The sequence below is a fragment of the Linepithema humile genome, chromosome 6, assembly GCF_040581485.1.
Source record: "Linepithema humile isolate Giens D197 chromosome 6, Lhum_UNIL_v1.0, whole genome shotgun sequence".
NCBI lineage: Eukaryota > Metazoa > Arthropoda > Insecta > Hymenoptera > Formicidae > Linepithema > Linepithema humile.
In genome coordinates, this window is record NC_090133.1 from 29,096,984 (window position 1) to 29,117,389 (window position 20,406).

Sequence of the window (20,406 nt, forward strand, 5' to 3'; positions counted from 1 at the left end):
TTCCAAAGTCCAATGAACGAAGATCGCGTGAGCGGCGTTTTCGATCCTATCGCGATTATACTTCCGTATTAATTCCTATCTAAAATAATTAATCCGATTGTTGATACCGTTCCGTTAAAAATTAAGACGCTCAATTTCTGATCTGTGATTTTTATACTAACGCGGCCGAACAATTTCGATAGATCGAGAGACATTGCGAATCGCCACTGAAACTTCGCATTCGACGTTTTCTATGCGAGCTAGAGATAAAAACTGGCTGATGTGATAATGCGACGTCCGCACAAAACCGTGTTGTTGCTTATCGCATTAATCGCCACACGTTATCCGATTTAATAAACTTTTCAAAGATGCCGAAGAACACCTTTTCTCTCTCTCTCTCTCTCTTTCTGCTTTTAAGTTCGAATATCTCCTAAAATAATTTGGAGACGCGAGATTTTTTTACATGTACTCTAATATACATTTAAGATGCAAAACTCTAAGTTAGTTTTGTATAAAGTATCCTAGCGAATTCTTTGGTAAATTTTTGCCTAGCAAAAATATTACAAGAGCCCACTATAATGTTTCAATCAAATATTATAAAAAATAGTAAAGGATGTCAGAAAGAAATTCCGTCGCGAATATTTCCATGGAATGCAAGTAAATCGTTAAGAAAACAAGCGCGAGCTTAAAGTGCGTATCTTTTGTGATACACTCGCTTACAACGGTGCTACTTGTTGCTTTCCCCGTTCTGTTCTCGCGCGAGACGCGTATAAAGCACACCATTTCTTTGATATAGACCATAAAACAGGGAACGACCAACTATGTAGATAGTAGTTAATTGATGTGTATAAAACTGCCAGCCATACGTTTCTCCTGCGTCAGTCTAGTTTTGTCTGAACGTTCAACAAAGAGGTTAAAGAAGAAAAAGTTATCTTGTTGAATAATTACACGTCGTAAACCTGCTATCCTGCTGAATAGTGCGTAAAGCGTGCAAAAACCGCACGCAGAAATTATGCTCCGTTACACCGTTCGGTAAAGTGTTGTTCTTTGCACAGGATGCATTCCGTCGCCTACTTTGTGTGAAGTTTCTTAGCAAATTTGTAGTTGATTTTTCTTTGGCAAATATTTCGTGAAAAGCAAATATAATGCTCAATAAAATTACTTCAAAAATATAGTTTTGTTAAAAAAATATGCATCATAAGAAACGATTTTTAAATTTAAATCAAAGAAAAAAATTCCAGAATTTTATTTCTCATGTGTATTATATTCAACATATGTTAAAAACATTAAATAATTATTTAACGTTTTATTGCATAAATATATATATATATATATATTAAAACATGTAAAAAATTATAACAAACACTGCTACAGAAAAATCGGCTTCAATTTGAAGACAATTTGAATCTTAAAAAGAAATATAATGATCAATCATCTTCTCTCTATCGATAATATCAATACAGATAATATTAAAAAGTCCCTCTTGTTTGAACGCACATATAATCATCACGAGATTTCTTTGGCGACAACGAAGGCCGAGCTACGAACCATTATGTGCTCGATATAGATGTCAATAAGTCCTCGACTTGTAATAATTCGCGCGACTTCGTTAGATAACAAATGGTGACAGGACCGCAATGGAAATAGCTTGTCCATGACCAAAGCTGAACTCTCCGCCATGTCTCAACAAATATAACACCATTAAACAATAGAATAGATTTCTCAGGTTACATTTCAAGCAGAGGTTTGTATTTCTTTTACTTATTCATCTTCTATTTAGAAGAAAAAAAAATAAAAGATTTATTGATCAAATAAAATAAAGATTCTTTGATGTTCAATCATTAAACTGTATTCTAAGTCAATAAAACCCACATATACAATTAATGCAAAATTAATTTAATACACTAAGAAAATTGAACACAGAAATTCATCAACATTTTCGGTTCATTTTTGGATCCTTGAAATGCGGGAGAACTGACAATTAAAGATATTTCTTTTCATTAGTTATCCGCAGACTATAAAAAAATTTAAAAGGATCCAAAAGTGGGTCAACAATATTCATTAATATAGAATTCTAGATTGATTTCTGAATATATTAAATTGATTTCGCATCGTTAATCACGCGTATAGCTCTTATTGGCCTAGAATATAGTTTAAGGATCTTCGAGTCTTCATGATTGAGTTTTCACGATTTAAAGATTTACGGTTTAAAGAGAATAACAAATTTGAATGGCATAGAAAATTAAACATTTCAAACATGTTGTTAAAGATATACGAACTTCATCGATTTTAATCAACATCAAATCAACATTTCAAAACAATAATATAATTTTTATTTTAGATATCTAATCAACAGATGGTTTGTTTAAGAAAATTTTAATTAGTTTCAATTATAAATTATTTCAATGTCTACAAATTTTTAATTTTATCTCCCGTTTCAGATGATTTATCTCCAAAGAATCCCTATTAGATCATAATTAGAGAAACCTCGCAACGGAAAGCGATAGACGAGCAACTTTTGAGACGCAAAAAAAGAACTTCATTAATTCAAACGAGTCAGTTCCTTCGTGTACGGCAGGCGAACACTTTTTTATCGTTAAGTAATCGATACGACGGTATCATGTAGCGGTACCGCAGCCGTGCCGTGGACTGTCGCCGGGACTAACCGGAAGCGAACCGTCCACCGGAACCGGCGTTTCTTTCACAATCCGCTCGAGCCATGACAAACACAAAAAAGACGCGTGTCGCTCTAAGTACACGGTGCAAATATGCTATTAACGTTGATGCACTCATACGACGAAGATCTGTCCGTGATCTACCTCGCGAGAAATGAAAGATCAACTCCAAATTAAAGATAATCAACAAATTTATCATTAAAAAAGCACCAGGTTTTACGTTCTAAACAATTTCGCAAGATACAGGAATGTTGACACAAAAAATTGAAAATCTATAGCCTTATAAATATTTCAGATTTGTAAATCTATCGATCCGTGAAAAAAAACGTAAAAAATGAGTTTTTGAGTTAAAAGCTTGAAAAGTTCCATGCATCGCGTAAGAATTTCGAGCACGCGTAATTCGAAACAACGGTTTCGCAATAGCGATTACGGATACGCGTCAACAGGGAAGCGTGCAACGACCGGCGACCTTTTCGAGGCTGCACCGATAGAAATCATATCGGCCGCCTTCGTTCGATCCGATGCCCTCGGCGTAATGCAACGGTGGCCGATCGGTCGACCGTTTTCCTCGCATTTTCTCACACTTTGCGGTGAATTGCAGGGCTGTAGCTACCGTGCAGCAAAAGTATAAAGCATAGTACAAAGGTCTGTAAATAAAGACGCTCTGTAATTAAATTTAAATGACGCTACAACTTTGCCTGAAGCTTGTCTAAACTTTAAGATTCTTTTGAATTTTTTTCAGGATTAAAATATTCAATAACTTATATTGATATATTTTCTAAAAATTTTTAAACACTTGTAGAAGTATTATATATGATGCAAGTGATTGTGAGAGCATTTTTTAAAGGTCTTTTTGAATCAAATTAGAGGTAAAATATCCTATAGAAAATGAGAGAACGCTATCCAAGTTACGTCTAAAAGTAGTTTTTCGTCGAAATCATAACAAAATTATAATGAAAATAATAGCATACCACGGCAATTTAATGAGTTTTTGTCATAGAAGAAAAATATGTGAATAGCATTTGATGTTAATAGAAAAGTAACAGGACAAAGCCATTAACAAGCAAAGACAACAATTTTAATTACACTACTGGTACACAACAAACTACAATCGCTTCTAAACGCAACACGCATTTCGCGTTTCATCACGGTGAGAGAAAGGTACTCCGCTATCGTCAGATGGCATACATACGATAAGCGATATAAAACGTTAGAAATGTAAATCGATAAAGAAAAGGACATGCTCCAGAATCCGATAAAAAATGGACTGGCAGTCGAGCGATAACATTTCGGCGCATCAAAATTTCTGTATTGCGAAATTATTTTTTGAAATTGTAAATCGCTAAAATAAGCATATTCCTCAATTGAAGATGACTCGTTATAAAAATCGAAATATTTGGTATTATCTCTCGATTAAATTATTCGGATAAATATTATACAAATGTTCCATTATAACTGAACAATTATGGATAAATTCACAAATAATTAATATCTGTGTGCATCGATGTGAGTGAAAAAATAATGACATAAGAGAATTCGAGGTCAATTTTTCTCTGAGCAAGAATTTTATTTGTGACACTGTCAAACCTTATCAAGCTTTGCTCTTAATTATATCCAGTTTCGATGTTGCGCAACTTCGTAATATTAAAATCAAGTTTCGATGTTAGATAACATCGCGATTAAAATCACATGTCAATGTTAAGCAAGTAAGAGTTAAGAAAGAATGGGTTCTAAAAAATTTAGGAGAAGTCTAATCGACCTTCACTTGGTTTTTCACCTTTCTTCCATATCGAACCGATGTCTCGACACGCGCGCGGTAAGTTTACCGTTTTATCGCGGTTGTAGTCGATGGAATGCTCTGCCATTTGCCATTGCAATGTCGTAATGCGCGGGTTTGTACACGATACGCGGTAATTAATGCCGACGGTTAACTGTATCGCTGACGTATAATTGAAATCACCGAGCCTCGAGAATGTCTAACAGTTTTTCTTTTTTCTTCTTCCTTTTTTTTTATCGTCGAGTATTGATAAACGAGGCACAGAGGCGAGCTGTCTTTCGGAAATCTTATTTACGAGAAACACGAGTGTCCATCCTTCGCGGTGAGCAGCAATCAATATTGTCCATTACGAACATGCTAGCTGTTGTATGACACGTAGAAGGATGTAACAAGCGAGTTGAGAGAAACTCGACTATATGTTTATCTAACTGTACATTTTATAAAAGACGTTACACCATTTACTTCTCTCTCAATATCGCTCGCTAATTAAATAATCGCGGAGAAAAACTAAGCAAGATCGTAATATATAAACTTGAGAGAATTTGAATCCAAAATAGTTTCAGTATAATTTAAACTACAAAGATAAAATTCACTAAACAATATAAGGACTGTTTATGCCGCGAAAGTAAAAAGTTAATTTAATAAATAAATATTTTTTAATACTCTTCTTTAACTGAAAGAACAAATTTCTGTGAAATCAATCACGCTCGTAACTTTTATAATAGATCTTATTGATCAAACATCGAAAAGCTTTTGCATAAGAATTCTTTTCGCAATTGCTTGCACCAGAGCGTACTTATCCATTTTTTTACGCGATAAACGCCCCGACATCACGTCGATATCTTTCGCGCTTAAGTGCAGAATCGCATTCGCGCCGGTCACGAGGATCAGAACGTTAACGATCGGCGCGGCGCGTAAAGTTCAGCGGCGGAGTTTTCCCTCACGGTAGTTTTATTTGATTACATAATTATTGAATAAGAGATCCCGCACGGTAAAGATCGGGAACAGGCGGAGGCGAGGAAGACTAAGGAACACAGATAACGACGTGGACGTTACGTTCGATCAACAACGTCTTCTGACATGAGCAAATAAGACGAGTGCAAAGCCACGGAGAAACAAACACATTTCGTCATTTCTTTACAACATGATATATAAGTGCTGTCGAATAAAGAGGTACTACAAAATAAAAAGAAAGAATATCCTTATAAAATATGAGAGCCAACTAAATTTGAAACTCTCTAACTTCATCTTAAAATCACTACTAATTTTTTCGTACTGGAATTTGCCCTCAATTTTTACTCGATCCTCGTTATAAAAGCAAGTATTGCACCTCGCACATATCTCATTGAAGATCGACGCGAAAGGAGGCCCGAATAATTTCGCTGCACCCGATGCCAGCGGTGCATAAGAACGGCGGCGGTTTTCGATGCGGTGAATCGAACCATCAGGCCCCGATCGGAGCGCGGCAGAGGGCCCCCTCGGGGGTGAAAGTCTTATGTCAGAGACATACATCTTATTATGCCGGACAAGCGCGCAACCCACGCAGCGGAACGGATTCTGCTCCCACGGAAAGTCCGAGAGTGCGACCCCCACGAGAGAGAGAGAGAGAGAGAAAAAGAGAGAGGAGGTGAGATCCTCTCAATTTCACAGAGCGGCGAGCGGCTCGCCTTTGCGCAGATGCACCTGCGATCGGAGAACGCGGTCTCGAAAGCGATCCGAATGGTTCCCATAAGTCGATAGTCGTTGCGAGCCGGCTCGCATTTTTGCTACTATTTCTGAGATGCAGATGCAAAACTTGTGGCACGACCTCACCTCCTTTCGGTTGCGTTCCCACGTACTTTAAAATAAGTATATTTACATATTTTATTTATTTTTATCACACGTACATATGCGCGTAAGATGCACGTGCAAGTAATCAATTCAACGTTGTGAGAGCGTGTTTCTTTTTGTACTTATCTTGTAATACAAGATGATAATGTGATATATCAGCGAGATTGCATTAACGTGGCGATAAAAGTGACTCTATCGATGTTATACAATAATATCGATCTGAATGCGTGTAACGCTCACCTTCTCTCGAGTGAACAAAACGTATTACAACGTAGCCAGACAATAATTATTAATTTATACGATAGCCGCGCGCGTTCGGAGAAGGGAACTTGAAATTTTCACGGGGCAGCCGAAGGCGAACCTCTTAATTATCCGCTCGTGTTTTCGAGCATTAATTGAAAAAAAAGAAAAGAAAGAGAGAACGATAACGCAACACTTCGATCCTCGCAAACATCGGCAGATGCATTAACGAGATACGGGACTTCTTCAACCTTGTAACACATCACCTTTTATGCTTTTCTACAACGCGTCTCTGTTTCGTTGTGAATTTCTGTCGGTTATGCAAGCGCGCCGATAATGTTCGACCGAGATTGCATCACGTTTTTAAAAAAAGAAAATTAAAAAATTGAAAAAAAGGAGAAAACGATGACGTATATGTACAATATAAGATGTCTCAGAATGATTAATTTCAATCTTAATGATGGGTTATTTCTCGGCGAATTATCGTAAGGACAAATCCGAAAGTACGTTAGGTGCACAAACGACAAGTGCCATTGTATTGTATTTCACACTGCACGCCACGTTCGCGGAAAATACATAGCTTCGCGGTCGAAATGTATTGCGCAGCGCCTGACTCGACGTTGTTGCATGATGATATAATTATCCGGATTAGTCATTTGCGGGTAATAATCGATCGAAATCGCTTACACTTTGCCGGACTAGCCAATATAGCGGTATTATTATTGCCTGGACGCGGAACCGGCGTGTACGGGCGCACGATTTTCTATCAGAATCGATGCGGACAAAGAGTGAAAGCACGTTATTATTAGGTATACTAGCTTTTACCGCGAATCCATCGAGTTTCCTGATTCGTAGAGGCGCATCCATCCGCAGGCTCACCCGAGTAACTGCACAACGCGACGGGTGACGCGGTCGCATTCTTCCGGTCTGACCGATGGATATTTATACGTTAATTACGAAATCAATTCCGTCAGTTTCGACTTTTTTATACGATTGAGAGATAGATATGTCTCGAGACGCGATAATCTATCTTAACGTATTTCTTTCCGATAGTAACTTGATTGTAAGATTTATAGCGCGAAATAACAATAGCAGATTGACGATTGCGTTTCCATTTCAAGATTTTATACAAAGTGTCTCGAAACCACTAATAATCATTTAATAACAGATACTGAAACTAACTAAAGAATTGTATTTCTTGTTAACTATTTCTTCCTAAAGTCTAGTTCACAAAAAGTTCTTTCTCTTTCAACTGCAATAAAACAAGAATTTTAATAAAATTTTGCTAATAAGTTGCAATAAATGATGTTTTCTCCCTTTTGCTAAAGAAAAATCGATTTTAAATTAGCCAAAGAATCTGTTATTAAAAAATAAATGTTTCAAGATACTTTATGTACAATAATTTAAAGAAGTATTCGATTTTCAAATAAATTATTTTACAATTTAATGTAATGGAATAAGAAGTGACGATAAAATCAATCAAGCTCAAAACAATCTATCTTAAAATTTTGTCAATTTTGAGAAACAAAAACTTGGAAATTAAAATGGAGAACAAAATCAAATATGAGTTGAATGCAAATTGTAAGTAGAAAAAAAAATAATTCATCAATCTGTCTTTCTTCGAATCATAATATAATTATGAAATAAATTTAAAGTACTAGCAGGGAGTCGTGTAGTCCATGACTAAGCAACATCTGTAAAAATGCGATGAAGTTGACTCGGCCACCACAAATGGAGATTAAGTTACGCCTACTACAAGTATAAACTACGCGCTGTCCACCAGAACAAGCGCTGAAACTTTGCACAAACATTTATATTCTAACCTCATACGAAGATCAAAAAGTGCCTCTAGTTTTAATAAAAATTAAAATAACGCAAATAGTTATCTGACCATAATTTACATTAATTAATTTTCAAAATCATTATCAATTTTAATGAGAAATTAATATTCCCTTAATGCTCCTAAAAGAAAAAGTTGACTAGCGTCAACATCAAAGAGACCTGATTGTTTCGCGAAAGCAATAAATCATAGAAACTCGATGAAGCTAGTGGTTAATAGTTGTAACCACCATGTAAATTAGCTGGCTCGAACGGTCATTTTGTGGTTACTAACGTTAACCGAGAGTAGTTACGATAGTAGTAACCACAGCACCGTGAAGAGTTAACTCTTCAACTGGAAATATCCGCCGACGTGACCTGAGGAAAGCGGAATATCGCGCGCCGCTCTCTAGTATCCTCTCCGGGCTAACGTTACTCTACCTTTCGCGTTCATCTTCCTAGCTTTCCTCCGGTAACAGTGCATTAACCCTCGTAAGTCTCACAGGTCAATAGAGAAAACTGATATTCATCCATCCATTTATGAATTAATAAAACACTATTAAAAATATCAGAAATATTATTCAAAGTATAATAAAAATGAGGTTAATGTGAAACGATTTATTTCAAAGTATTACTGCGTGAAATTTAAAAAAATGTTATATTGTGATTCTAAGTAAAACTGATCGATAAATTCTTTTCTCGTCTGTTGATGAATTTACTTTCAACTCACATTTGACTTCCATATTATGAATTATTATCTCCGTGTTTTTCTTCTTTAAAATTAATTTTTTTACGAAACGATTTAAGAAAGTGATTATACTTAAAGAAAGAAAGAGATATCTTTCAACTATTCAATTTCACTTTTTTTAACCAGATATTAGTGCGAGGCTTAATTATCAATAATGCAAATTGGAAAGTTGCGGTAAACGATAACTTCCCTACATCAATATTTTCACTAGAAATTTAAACACAATCTTGAATAACAAATCTTGATTGATTTTTGAAGCTATGTCTTTCTTAGCAAAAATTGTGATACAAAAATGTCGATGTTTACTACAACTTTCCAATTTTTATTATTTATAATCTTTGTAATTAATTTCAGATTAATCAGACAATTTATCATTTAAACTAATTTGTCAATCTAACTTAAAATCATGAGTTGCATATTGCGTTTCACATGAAATAATATACGTTTTATCTATCTACAAGTAATAAATTAATAAAATATTAATAAAACATTCAAAGTATGTAATAAAATGTGTGTGTGTGTGTGTGTGTGTGTGTGTGAATAAAATTAAAAAATATTACTTGAACACATTACTGAAATATTATCTAGAGTTTTTGCGAAACAAGTTTAATAGGAGCAAGTAAATAATTAAATCACATTCTTCAGCCAATTTAATGTGAATTTCGCTTTAATTTAATGCTCAAGGCTTAATTACAAATAATAAAAATTGGAAAGTTGTAGTAAACATCAACTGTTCTGTGTTGCAATGTTTGCTAAGAAAGACAGCTTCGAAAATAAATCAGATTTGTTATTCAAATCGTGTTTAATTATACATTGTAATTATTTGCCAGAGTAATACAAGAGCATGTTTATTACATGGATACCCTGGATCGACTACGAAGGTTAAAAATGGCAGGCGGGGAAAGCGGAGAAACGAGCGTGCGTACTCGTGCGAACTCGTGTAGGTGTGTATTATATACGCACTCACCGCGTACTTGTCCTTGTAGAAGAGCGAACTTGTCGACATGGTGCCGCAAACCGGTGACGATGCCCGCTTCAAATCGAAGGTCGCGTCGTCCTGATCATCGTCCTGACGGCCGCTCCTGCGGTTCTCCTCTCGTTTTCGCTCCGGAAATCCTCGTCGCACTTACACTGCACACGGAAAATATCGATAAATACGACATTGATATTAAAATATAGAAAAAAAGATAGAAACATGCGCAACAATTGATTTAATACGCTGCGTCCAATTTGTTTATCTCTCGAACTTTGCACGCGTCGAGTACATACTGATAAAATCTAAATTTTTAACTTTTATTTTATTCCTTTTTATTTAATTTCATTTTTAATTAAGAAGAATGTAAATTCACAAATATCTTTAAACTATGACTGTTATCTACAATTATATAAACTTGATTTGATTGATCATTAATAAGTTATGTAATATAAAATATAAAAAGAAATGGTTCTCTTATGTTATCATTATATTTTTACAGTACTCTATGTAATATTTGTCTCGCTGTAGTTTCAAATTGTGAAAACAATTTCTTTTTACAAAAACAAAAAACGAAATAATTTCACCTCTTGAGTGAAGTACTTTCTTATTTCTCAGACGATGTAATATAACTATCTTTACATTCTTACATCTTTATTATTCCACACTAATATCCTCGTTGATTTTTTCACTATCTCATATTTTCGTATAAATTCACCTTTATTTTTCGTATCACCTTATTTCCTACCTTCTCACAAGGAACTTTCGTCCGTATTGCGCGGAGTAAAACGTACGTGTGCGTACACTGTATACCGGAAAGCCGCGCGACTGCACCGCGCCGCGTCGCGTCACGTCGCGCAATCGATCGATCGATCGACACGGAGGTGGGGCGCCACTCTTTGAGACAACTTTGCGTGCACCCACGCAAGCACACACGCATACACGAACGAACAGCGAAAAGAGCGCGCGGCCAACGGCAGATCACACCTGAATCGAACCTGTGGAAGAGTGAGACTGCCTGTACCCGTCTGCGTATGTCCAGTTAGTTCGCGGCAAAAGGGTGGCCCCTCCACCGAACCGCGTCTCCTCTCCCCGGGCCCCGTTTTCTCCCCCCCCCCTCCCCCCCGACGAATGACCTACAATCGACAATCTCCGACGACTTTGTTTGTATCTCTCTCTTAATATATGTGGGTATGTGTCGATTTATCGCAATATCGGCGTTCCTTTTTTTTTCGTCACTGCTATCGCTGCCAATTTTCATAAGCAGCCTTCTCCTCGTCGAAAGAAAAAACTTACAATTAAAATTGTAAATAAGAATTGTTTTTAATGCAACGAAAATGTAAAGCTTGAAGAGATTTGTGTATTAAATTTAAAAAAAAGTTAGAGACTATTTTATATATATATATTTAAGTATTATTCAATTCAAAAGAAATCAATGCTGAGACCGCTAATAATATATATAAAAATACTTGTTTTATTTCTTTCTAAAAATTGCTATAATTCGCGGCGATTATATCGCTGATATTTTACGTGATTTTATTTCAAATTTGTACTATGACATGCATAACAGGAAAATGTGAATCTACAATATCTAATAAAACTGAATTAAAATTAATACGATAAAAAACGCATAAAAATCCTTATCAGCTTTTGGTTAATGCGGGCAAAAGTCCGTTGTTAGATACTTGCTTTTTTGTAATGTAAATACTTCAACATTTTTAATGAGAAAGATAAGATAATTACGCAAAGTATTGCATAAATACTAAATTTACTGAATAATCGACTGATTTATTTATTTGAATGTATAAAAGCAAAACATACCTGCATGGAACAAATGCTAGCGTCCATTGAACGTTTGAAGCAAAATAAGTTGTTGAATAGAACGTATAACTAACTTCAGGCACTTTCAAAATAAATCTGCAAAAGAAAAAAGTGAGTTGAAGAAACTAAGAGGTTAAATGGAACAATAATCTAATTCACCTTTCAAATAACTTCGGAAGATCAATCTTCAAGTTAAAGAATAAAAATTAGATTGAAAAATTTTCTTGAGTTATTAAGAAAGTGAATTATTCCATTGTTTCTTTGAAATATACATTTAATCCCAACCATATTCAACTTCAAACGACACATATAAGCACTACGCAACATGTTAGATATGAGATCCAAAGATCAAAGGATTAGAGAATTTACAATTAAAATACCTTTCCCGTGAATAATTTTAAAACATTTCTGTTATTTTTCAATTGAATTACCTGCCGTACGCGGATGATCATTATGTGAAAAAAATTTGTTTGCGCGTATATCCGCGCACAGCAAACTACGATCTCGCGAGACAGCGCCACAATGCGAATGTAGCGCCGGACTTCGATAAAATTATGCATTATTAATCGATAGGCAATGCGAGATCTCGAAATGCGAGATCTCGAAGTGCAACGATCTCGAATCGGGTCGACGGCGCGGTGCGTGAGTGCGCTGTCTGTTTGTTGTCCCTCTCGTCGTGCGAAGCTGTCGGAAACATGACGCAAGAAAGCCAGTAAGTATATCGCGATCGACATAAATTAGTTTGGTGATTCGCGCCGTTGGATTCAATAACGAGTCCTGCGATCGTGCAATTCGCATACAGTCACGGATAATTGACACGAATTACTTGGAATACCGCCCCCGTGGTCTTTCGAACCACCGCCATGTTGGTGGACGGTTTATTGATTCTCGAAGTTTCCAGACAAGAACCGCGTTGTAATCCATTTTTTCGACGAAAATTCGCACGCAAATTTGTCGCTCGCGTTATTCGCCGTTCGATTCGCCTTCGATTTGCCCTCGTTCAATCGTTATTCATATAAATCGAAAGATCACGACTGATTGCATGTTGAAGAATAAAGCTAGATGAGACTCACATTTTTTTCACGATGGCCCGCTTCGATTTAATTTTGACAATGATCCACATGATCAATAATCAGATCTCTCTTTCTCACCAATGCATTTCGCATGATAATCATAGATGAATTAATTTGAATGCAATATATCGCTATGATCTTGAACTTTTATCCCTAACCTATAGATGCATAACAGGTCCGATGGCGATGTTCTGTGCACGTGGGAATCGGCTGGCGATTCGCTGGCACGATATCTAATGAACAAAATGATAGGAGATAATTCTAAGCGTGGCAAAAATTGTTAATAATATTTTATTGTCAAGGATATAAAAGCGAAAATCGTCAAATTTAAAAATTAGAAAATTGAAACTAACGGAGATCATATTTTTTTTTAGATAAAAAAAATTTTTAATGAAATTTAAATTATATTTTCTTTAAAATTTGCTCATTTTCTTAATTTTTAGGATACCTCCCCCACCTGTCATGTGGGCCCAAAGGAAAGATATGTTATTTGTTACTATCTGCTTAGAAGACTGTAAAGATCCTATTATTGAAATTGAACCAGAAAAGATATATTTCAAAGGGGAGGGAGGCACAGATAATAAAATGCATGAGGTTACAATTAACTTGTATAAAGCAATTGAGCCCTGTAAGACTGGAAAGACTTTGAAAGGCAGAACCTTTGAATTAGTTCTTGCTAAAAAGGAGGAGGGACCATATTGGCCACGGCTAATTAAAGAAAAAACAAAGGCTCATTGGTTAAAGAGTGATTTTAACAAATGGAAGGATGAGGAAGATACCGATGATGAAAGTAGCCCACCAGATTTAGAAGAGGTAAGACCGATTCAAATAAATTTAAGTTTTAATTTACATATATAATCAAAGATGTGCTTGTAATTTCAAGATTTTAAATTATTTAAATAATTTTTGCAATTGCATAAAGTTTGGAAACATTGAGACAAGCATGTGTTCAATATGTAATTCATCATAAAAGAAATGTACATAATGTAATGATTAAATATTTTTTACCTTATTTAACAGATGATGCGACAGATGGGTGGTCTTAGTGGTTCTGGTGACAGTAAGCCAAATTTTGATGACTTAGATGAATTAGGAGATAATGAGGCCGACAGTGATGATGAAGATCTTCCTGATTTATATGATTAAACAATAAATAACAGCATCGATTAAACTTAATTAATAACATTTAAAAAAAGCAAATGGCAACCTGAAAATAGTGCACAATTGGGCAATATTTCAATAGGCCTTGCTGTTTGTACCTTCAATTGCAAATTTGTTAAAATGATCGTGTTGTAAAGTAGCAAACTGGACATGCAAAATGGACTAAAAACAAGCAAACTGTAAAGGTATAATGCGGTAACAATTGTCGCACAGTAATACTGGTCTTGAAGGGTTCTCCACATCTCTACCGCCTCCTCAATTAGCTTGTAGTTCATATACTAAGTTGTAATGGACAAGCTTTTTTAATGATGTATTGTGTAAAGTAATAAAAGAAAATGAAAAATGAGAGTAACACAAAATTATCCATGAAATTGTTTATTTTGAAAAATCCTAAAACAAAGCACTATTGGCAGGTATGACAAAATGTTACAAACGTTCTCTATAAGATAAAAAAAATATCGATACTTTATTTATTCTGTCTCTTGAATTGTTCCGTCTCTCCCTCTAAGAAAATCCTCTTGTTTGTAAACGCAAATATGTATTCGAAATAACTATTGTGCCAAATTGCATGGACCACAATTTATACGAAAATACTATCTAAGTATTGAATTATTTAACCAACGATGCTAGATGCTCCGCGTAAAGCTAGATATCCTGCTGTTATGTCCATAGGTAAACTGCGAACTGTTGCGAATTCTTCGGCAGTTGCATAATATAATTTAGTCTGTGGATCCGTATATCGTGCCTACAAAATAAGTCTGTTGTAATTTATAGTATAGAACATTTACCAGTTTGTGAGTATCTTTAAAATGTAAAAAAAGAAAACTTAGAGTATAAAAAAAGCAGTACTCACCGGTAAGCCGGAAATATCAGAGTACTTCTTAGCAGGTTTGAAACTTGGTGGTGCATTGATGGAACTATCTGCAATTTGTAAGAAATGTGCTGACAAATACCAATAGATCATATTTCTCTTTACAATACTTGACTCATGTATCGATATAAACTGTTTTATTTTTGATGCAAATTGTTTGACTGTCTTATTATTACAATTTGAATTCTCTCAGATTAATGTACGAATGCAATAATAGAGGAAATAAAGATTTTATCACTTCACGTACAATGTTTTATTATTGCTGGCCATGGCAATGAGCGTTCCTGTGCCAAAACTTGTTTTAATGAACGCCAAGTACGTTTCTTGCCACTAGTGCTGGTCGGACGAAATTTTTGTTGAAACAAGCGGTTCTTGAACACAGGCTGTGGTTTCTTATTAGCCTCAATTATTTCCTCGCTAGCCATCTTTCAATATATATTATCTGTAACAATTTGTTAATAAAAATAATTTTATAGATCAAAACAGGATCGAGATTCATGAATAAACAAGAATAATGTAAGAGAATATATTAATAGTGTGCTAAAATTATATTAAAATTATTTGTAAAATTGGCAAAAGAATGTATTTTAAAAAAATCTATATATATGTTAAAATATTATTATAAAAATCATAGATACAGTATCTAAATTGCGCACAACATTGTTGTAAGCAATTAGTGTTCTTCAGCATTTGTTTACGAAGATTTCAGCAAGTTTCGCAATGTTATTGATAAGAGCTATATTAACGAATGCTATAAGCGCACATGTAATTCATACCAAATCACTATTTCGATTTTCTATTACCGTCAAATGCAGTAAGTATACTTGCCTCTCTTATCCGGTTAAAAAGAACATAATCCTAATAAATAAATAAAGAATACAAATATTGCGCGCAAAGAGGGTTAGAAAACCTAACCTTAAGTTGTACAACTTTTAAATGGCAAAAAAACACGAATGTATCTATATAAATATTCGTACTTGCATTAATTTCGTCAAAGATTCTATTAGTAGAATAAATCCGTGTCAATTATTGTTTCATATTTTTACATATCTGGACCAAGATGAGATCTGTTTAGTTTTAGCTGTGCTTTCCTGCACTTTTTGTTCTTAAAAAGAAATGTATGTATTTAAGTATTAGAGTGAGAGAGAAAATGCAAAGCTAAGTGCAGAGGGTGCAGTTGGAACGGCAAATCTAGAGACAAATCTATGCAATGAACAAGGTGGGGAATCGTAATGAATATGGTGGGGGGAAAATCGTGACGGGAGGAACGAGTGGCAATATTCGTTCACCTTGATAAACGCGTGAAGGTCGAAAGGGTGAGCTTGTTCGAAGAGAACCTTGCTGTAGGTTGTGCTACATCCAAATATCAGCTGTTACGAGACATTCAAACAAAAATGGCACGCAAATTCTTCGTTGGCGGTAACTGGAAGATGAATGGCACGAAGAGCGAGATCAATGATATCGTCGCTTTCCTGAAGACCGGCCCGCTCGATCCGAATGTCGGTATGTTGCCAAATTTCCATATGCACATACACGGTATTCCGTAAGGTGTTCTCTTGCATCAGAAGTAGCCTCTGCCAATTTCCAGTGACAGATGATGACAGAAGAGCTAATTGAAGTTTAACAGTGCTATTATTAGTGTCTTGTACTTTAATTAATTTTCAATAAATTCATCAAATATTCCAAATTTTTGCTCACTGTGATATTTAACATTTAAACTTTCAAACAATCGGCATTTTTGCAGTAGGCAAATCTTCAAATTTATCAGAAAATCTCACTGACATCTAAAGCAGACACTTATGTAACATTTTGTTTCATTCGTGTGAGTTTGTTGAAATTCAAAAAAAGATGAATTTTTTGTGTAATTTGCAGAAGTGGTAGTTGGAGTCCCTTCGATATACCTCACATATGTGACCTCCATCGTTCCCAGCAATGTTAGTGTCAGTGCACAAAACACGTACAAAGTTTCCAAAGGTGCATTCACCGGTGAAATTAGTCCAGCCATGCTTCTGGATAACGGCATCCCCTGGGTGATCCTCGGTCACTCGGAGCGCAGAAACGTGTTCGGTGAAACGGATGAGTTAACTGCAGAAAAAGTTGCGCATGCCTTAGAAGCGGGACTGAAAGTAAGTCATAATTATTAAGACTTCAATAAAATATATAAAAAAGTAAGCCAATAAAATAATTATTAAAAAAATTAATGTTTGCGTTCCCCAGGTGATTGCATGCATAGGCGAAAAGTTAGAGGAACGGGAAGCAGGAAAAACCGAGGAAGTAGTTTATAGGCAAACCAAGGCGATAGCGGACAAGATTAAATCTTGGGACAATGTAGTTCTCGCTTACGAACCAGTATGGGCAATTGGTACTGGTAAAACTGCGACGCCGCAGCAGGCCCAAGAGGTCCATGAGAAATTGCGCGAATGGTTATCAAAGAATATCAATTCCAACGTCTCGCAGAGTCTACGTATTATCTACGGCGGTTCCGTGACAGCGGGCAATGCCAAAGATTTGGCGAAGGAAAAGGATATAGATGGATTTTTGGTTGGCGGTGCATCACTAAAACCGGATTTTGTACAAATCGTTAACGCTCGTAGCTAAAGAATCCTTAGTAACAAGACAGGAGTGTTATCTTAATAAACCTATCATCGAACAAAATATAACAGATTCATTCCTATTTAGGAGTATGCAGAGACCTGCGTATTGTTGTTGCATTCTGTTCGAATGTATAAAGCCTGTTTTAACCAAAAATGTAATGCTGTAAAGGAAAGTTACATCCATATCTATCATATATTTTCAAGTTCTAAAGTGAATACAATATAGCTACTTAATATTAAAGATACATGTTACATTGTTGTTGAAATGAATGACTAGTGTACACATGACTCAAATGTATTTATGGTGCTGCAAAATATTCATTGCGCAAAATTAAAAATCGAAGATATCTATCAACTATAGTACTATTATTATTAATAGACCAATGCCAAAATATAAAGGATTATCAATAAATGTTGAAAGAAGATGGAAGAAATCTTTTTTTATACAACCTTTGCAAGAATTCATTTAATCGATCCTCTTACAATAACGCTTTTTGGTATTTCAACATTTACAGCAGACTTCAGATGGTCTTGTTTTGCTCTTGCGCTAGCAATATCAGTAAGAGCTTTAAAAGATCGAGGTTCCCAAATTGCTAAATCAGCTAATGATTTGCGATTCAAGAAAATCGAGCATCTTGCTAATCCTTCTCTAAAAGTTTGAAAATTTATACCATGTTGTTCTATAGCAGCTTCTATCCTCTGCTCTCGCAACTGAAAATATAAAGGCAATAATTACAAAATCTTCCTACAGAATTGTAGCTGTGTGTAAATTTTAATATATTTCAGAATAAAGACCTCCATCATATCTTCTTTCTTTAATTGTCTACCTCGAGTGGAGTATACCAAAGCTCTATGTACAGCTCTGATAGCTAAACTATAGCAATTCCTTTTTCTGCCAATGTAATGCTGTCAATAAAAATAATGTATTAAAGTCTTACAATCTACTTAAACTTATTAATAATCAATAGAATTAAGAAAATGTTAAATCCTATAAAAAATATATAGATAATATATGTCAGATATAGATTATTTACCGCGGCAAGCTTCAATATTTTTCGTTTGCGCCAAAATTCATCAGGTCCGCGGCTTCTTGCTAACAGATTTAACGATAAGAAAACCATATCGTATTCTAATTAACTAAAATTAAATTAATTTGCAATCTTTGTAACACAAAAATACGATTACAATTCCGCACTAGACTAATAACCTAAACAACCATACGAAAATTATAAAAGGTTATGTTGCAAAATGTATCGATAATCGTTGAAATGCATATGATCGATGTTCGATTATTAAATTATTAACTATCGATTACTTAAGGGTCGACAAGATATAATTTAACCATAATTTCTATTTTTTTGTTCTCATCAGTTTTTACGTTTGTAACTTTATTATTATTATTTTTTTTTTTTTATCAGTTTTAATCCGTTCCCAGGGGTGCTTAATAGACAATAAAATTCTTTACGCTGTTAGGATTGTGTATTAATCGGCCAGCGAGAGCAATTGTCTTATCGAATCCTGTAATGTTAGCCGACGACTAACAGTTTTTTAAAAAATTTGGTGTGAAATCGATTGTATTTCGTTTGTAGATTATTGTAGTGCAATCATTTTCGTTTTTTTCTTCATAATTAATTTTTGTTTAACTGTAAACCACGTAACTAGCCGATATGTATTATAAAATAAAAAATTTTTTTCGTAATTGATTGCATTTTGTTTGTGAAGTTTTGTAGTAAAATTAAAAAATTTTGGAATTTTTTTAAATTGTTTATATTAATAAATACGATTGTTAAACAAAGTATAGCTAATCAACAATCATTCAATGATAGTTTGTCCGGAGTTTCATAGTTTCCTCGCATGAGGTCATCAAAATCAATTTGGACTCAGACGATCCGATTTCGGCCGTCACTTTTGTCGAACCTTAACATAAACAGAAACATAACACTATTTCCTTTTTGCAATGTATAAAATTATATTTTTAAATTTTCAGAAAATCTTAAAAGTATTAAACTAACTTTTTCTTTTTCTACTAAATTATGTTTTATTTTTTATGTTAGCAATCATAGGTTAGAATTGATCGAAATTGATCAGCTGTAAACATAGTGTCTCAACATGGAGAATTCCGCAGTCGACGAACAAAACAGAAGTTTTGCCACTGAAGAGAATTCGCAGGAGGAAACCGACAATGCTCTCCACGGCGACGAGGAACAGCGGGAAAAGTTAGTGCAATTGCCGCTGGGTAGGATAAAAACAATTATCAAGATGGATCCTGAAGTTTCTATGGTCAATCAAGAGGCTGTGTTTCTGATAACAAAATCGGCGGTAAGTAGTGTTCAGCAATTGATTTCCATGGCTCGTAGCATATTTCACTAATTGTCGATCTTTCGCCAGGAACTTTTTATTGATTCGCTTGCAAAGGAAGCTTACAAATATACCGTGCAAGCGAAGAAAAGGACTGTTCAGAAACGTGATGTAGAAAGTGCGATTAATAACGTCGATGCTCTTGTATTTTTGGAAAGCATGCTGGAGTAATTGTAATCTTGCGATGAACATCCATAACAGAATTGGACGTGCTGAATTAGAGAGGTATTTTTTACTGAATGAATGGCATTAATATTTTTGTATTTATGTAAAACTTTGTCAAAAATCTTTCTTCCGTCAATGTCTTCTTGTCAAAAATTTTTGTCAAAAAAAAAAAACTATAGGAATATTTTAATATTTGGAGCAATATGCTTAAATGATGAAGAAATAAATTTATATAAAGATTCAGTATACTTTTTCATCCATATAATAAAACTGCCTTTTTCATTGCATCCTTTTTTATGTGATAAATTTTAACCTTAGATGTA

The 20,406-nt window shown here is 34.8% G+C and overlaps 5 protein-coding genes across 8 annotated transcripts; 3 read left to right on the forward strand and 2 right to left on the reverse strand.

The window, feature by feature from the left end:
* Window positions 1-12,427: 12,427 nt before the first annotated feature.
* p23 lies at window positions 12,428-14,457 on the forward strand. Its single transcript, XM_012365205.2, has 3 exons — window positions 12,428-12,573; window positions 13,378-13,747; window positions 13,955-14,457. The coding sequence occupies exons 1-3, from the start codon at window positions 12,557-12,559 to the stop codon at window positions 14,078-14,080; spliced, it is 513 nt and encodes a 170-aa protein (XP_012220628.1). The 5' UTR covers window positions 12,428-12,556; the 3' UTR covers window positions 14,081-14,457.
* LOC105671236 (INO80 complex subunit C) lies at window positions 14,455-16,394 on the reverse strand. 4 transcript variants are annotated; one of them, XM_067357779.1, is made up of 5 exons: window positions 15,944-16,068; window positions 15,795-15,824; window positions 15,214-15,408; window positions 14,949-15,016; window positions 14,455-14,840 (listed from the first exon to the last, which is right to left on the reverse strand). In XM_067357779.1, the coding sequence occupies exons 3-5, from the start codon at window positions 15,389-15,391 to the stop codon at window positions 14,709-14,711; spliced, it is 378 nt and encodes a 125-aa protein (XP_067213880.1). In that variant the 5' UTR covers window positions 15,392-15,408; window positions 15,795-15,824; window positions 15,944-16,068; the 3' UTR covers window positions 14,455-14,708. The 4 variants fall into 4 exon arrangements, with proteins under 4 accessions (XP_067213880.1, XP_012220634.1, XP_012220631.1 ...); XM_012365211.2 differs by lacking the exons at window positions 15,795-15,824; window positions 15,944-16,068 and adding an exon at window positions 16,256-16,394; XM_012365208.2 differs by lacking the exon at window positions 15,795-15,824 and having other exon boundaries at window positions 15,944-16,092.
* Tpi (triose phosphate isomerase) lies at window positions 16,332-17,915 on the forward strand. Its single transcript, XM_012365204.2, has 3 exons — window positions 16,332-16,469; window positions 16,839-17,092; window positions 17,184-17,915. The coding sequence occupies exons 1-3, from the start codon at window positions 16,361-16,363 to the stop codon at window positions 17,562-17,564; spliced, it is 744 nt and encodes a 247-aa protein (XP_012220627.1). The 5' UTR covers window positions 16,332-16,360; the 3' UTR covers window positions 17,565-17,915.
* Window positions 17,916-17,996: 81 nt separating this feature from the next.
* mRpL20 (mitochondrial ribosomal protein L20) lies at window positions 17,997-18,811 on the reverse strand. The gene is made up of 3 exons (XM_012365207.2): window positions 18,595-18,811; window positions 18,356-18,466; window positions 17,997-18,271 (listed from the first exon to the last, which is right to left on the reverse strand). The coding sequence occupies exons 1-3, from the start codon at window positions 18,679-18,681 to the stop codon at window positions 18,023-18,025; spliced, it is 447 nt and encodes a 148-aa protein (XP_012220630.1). The 5' UTR covers window positions 18,682-18,811; the 3' UTR covers window positions 17,997-18,022.
* Window positions 18,812-19,387: 576 nt separating this feature from the next.
* Window positions 19,388-20,326, forward strand: PolE4 (DNA polymerase epsilon subunit 4). The gene is made up of 3 exons (XM_012365674.2): window positions 19,388-19,519; window positions 19,615-19,879; window positions 19,949-20,326. Exons 2-3 carry the CDS (start codon window positions 19,670-19,672, stop codon window positions 20,087-20,089), a joined length of 351 nt encoding a protein of 116 aa, XP_012221097.1. The 5' UTR covers window positions 19,388-19,519; window positions 19,615-19,669; the 3' UTR covers window positions 20,090-20,326.
* Window positions 20,327-20,406: the final 80 nt, after the last annotated feature.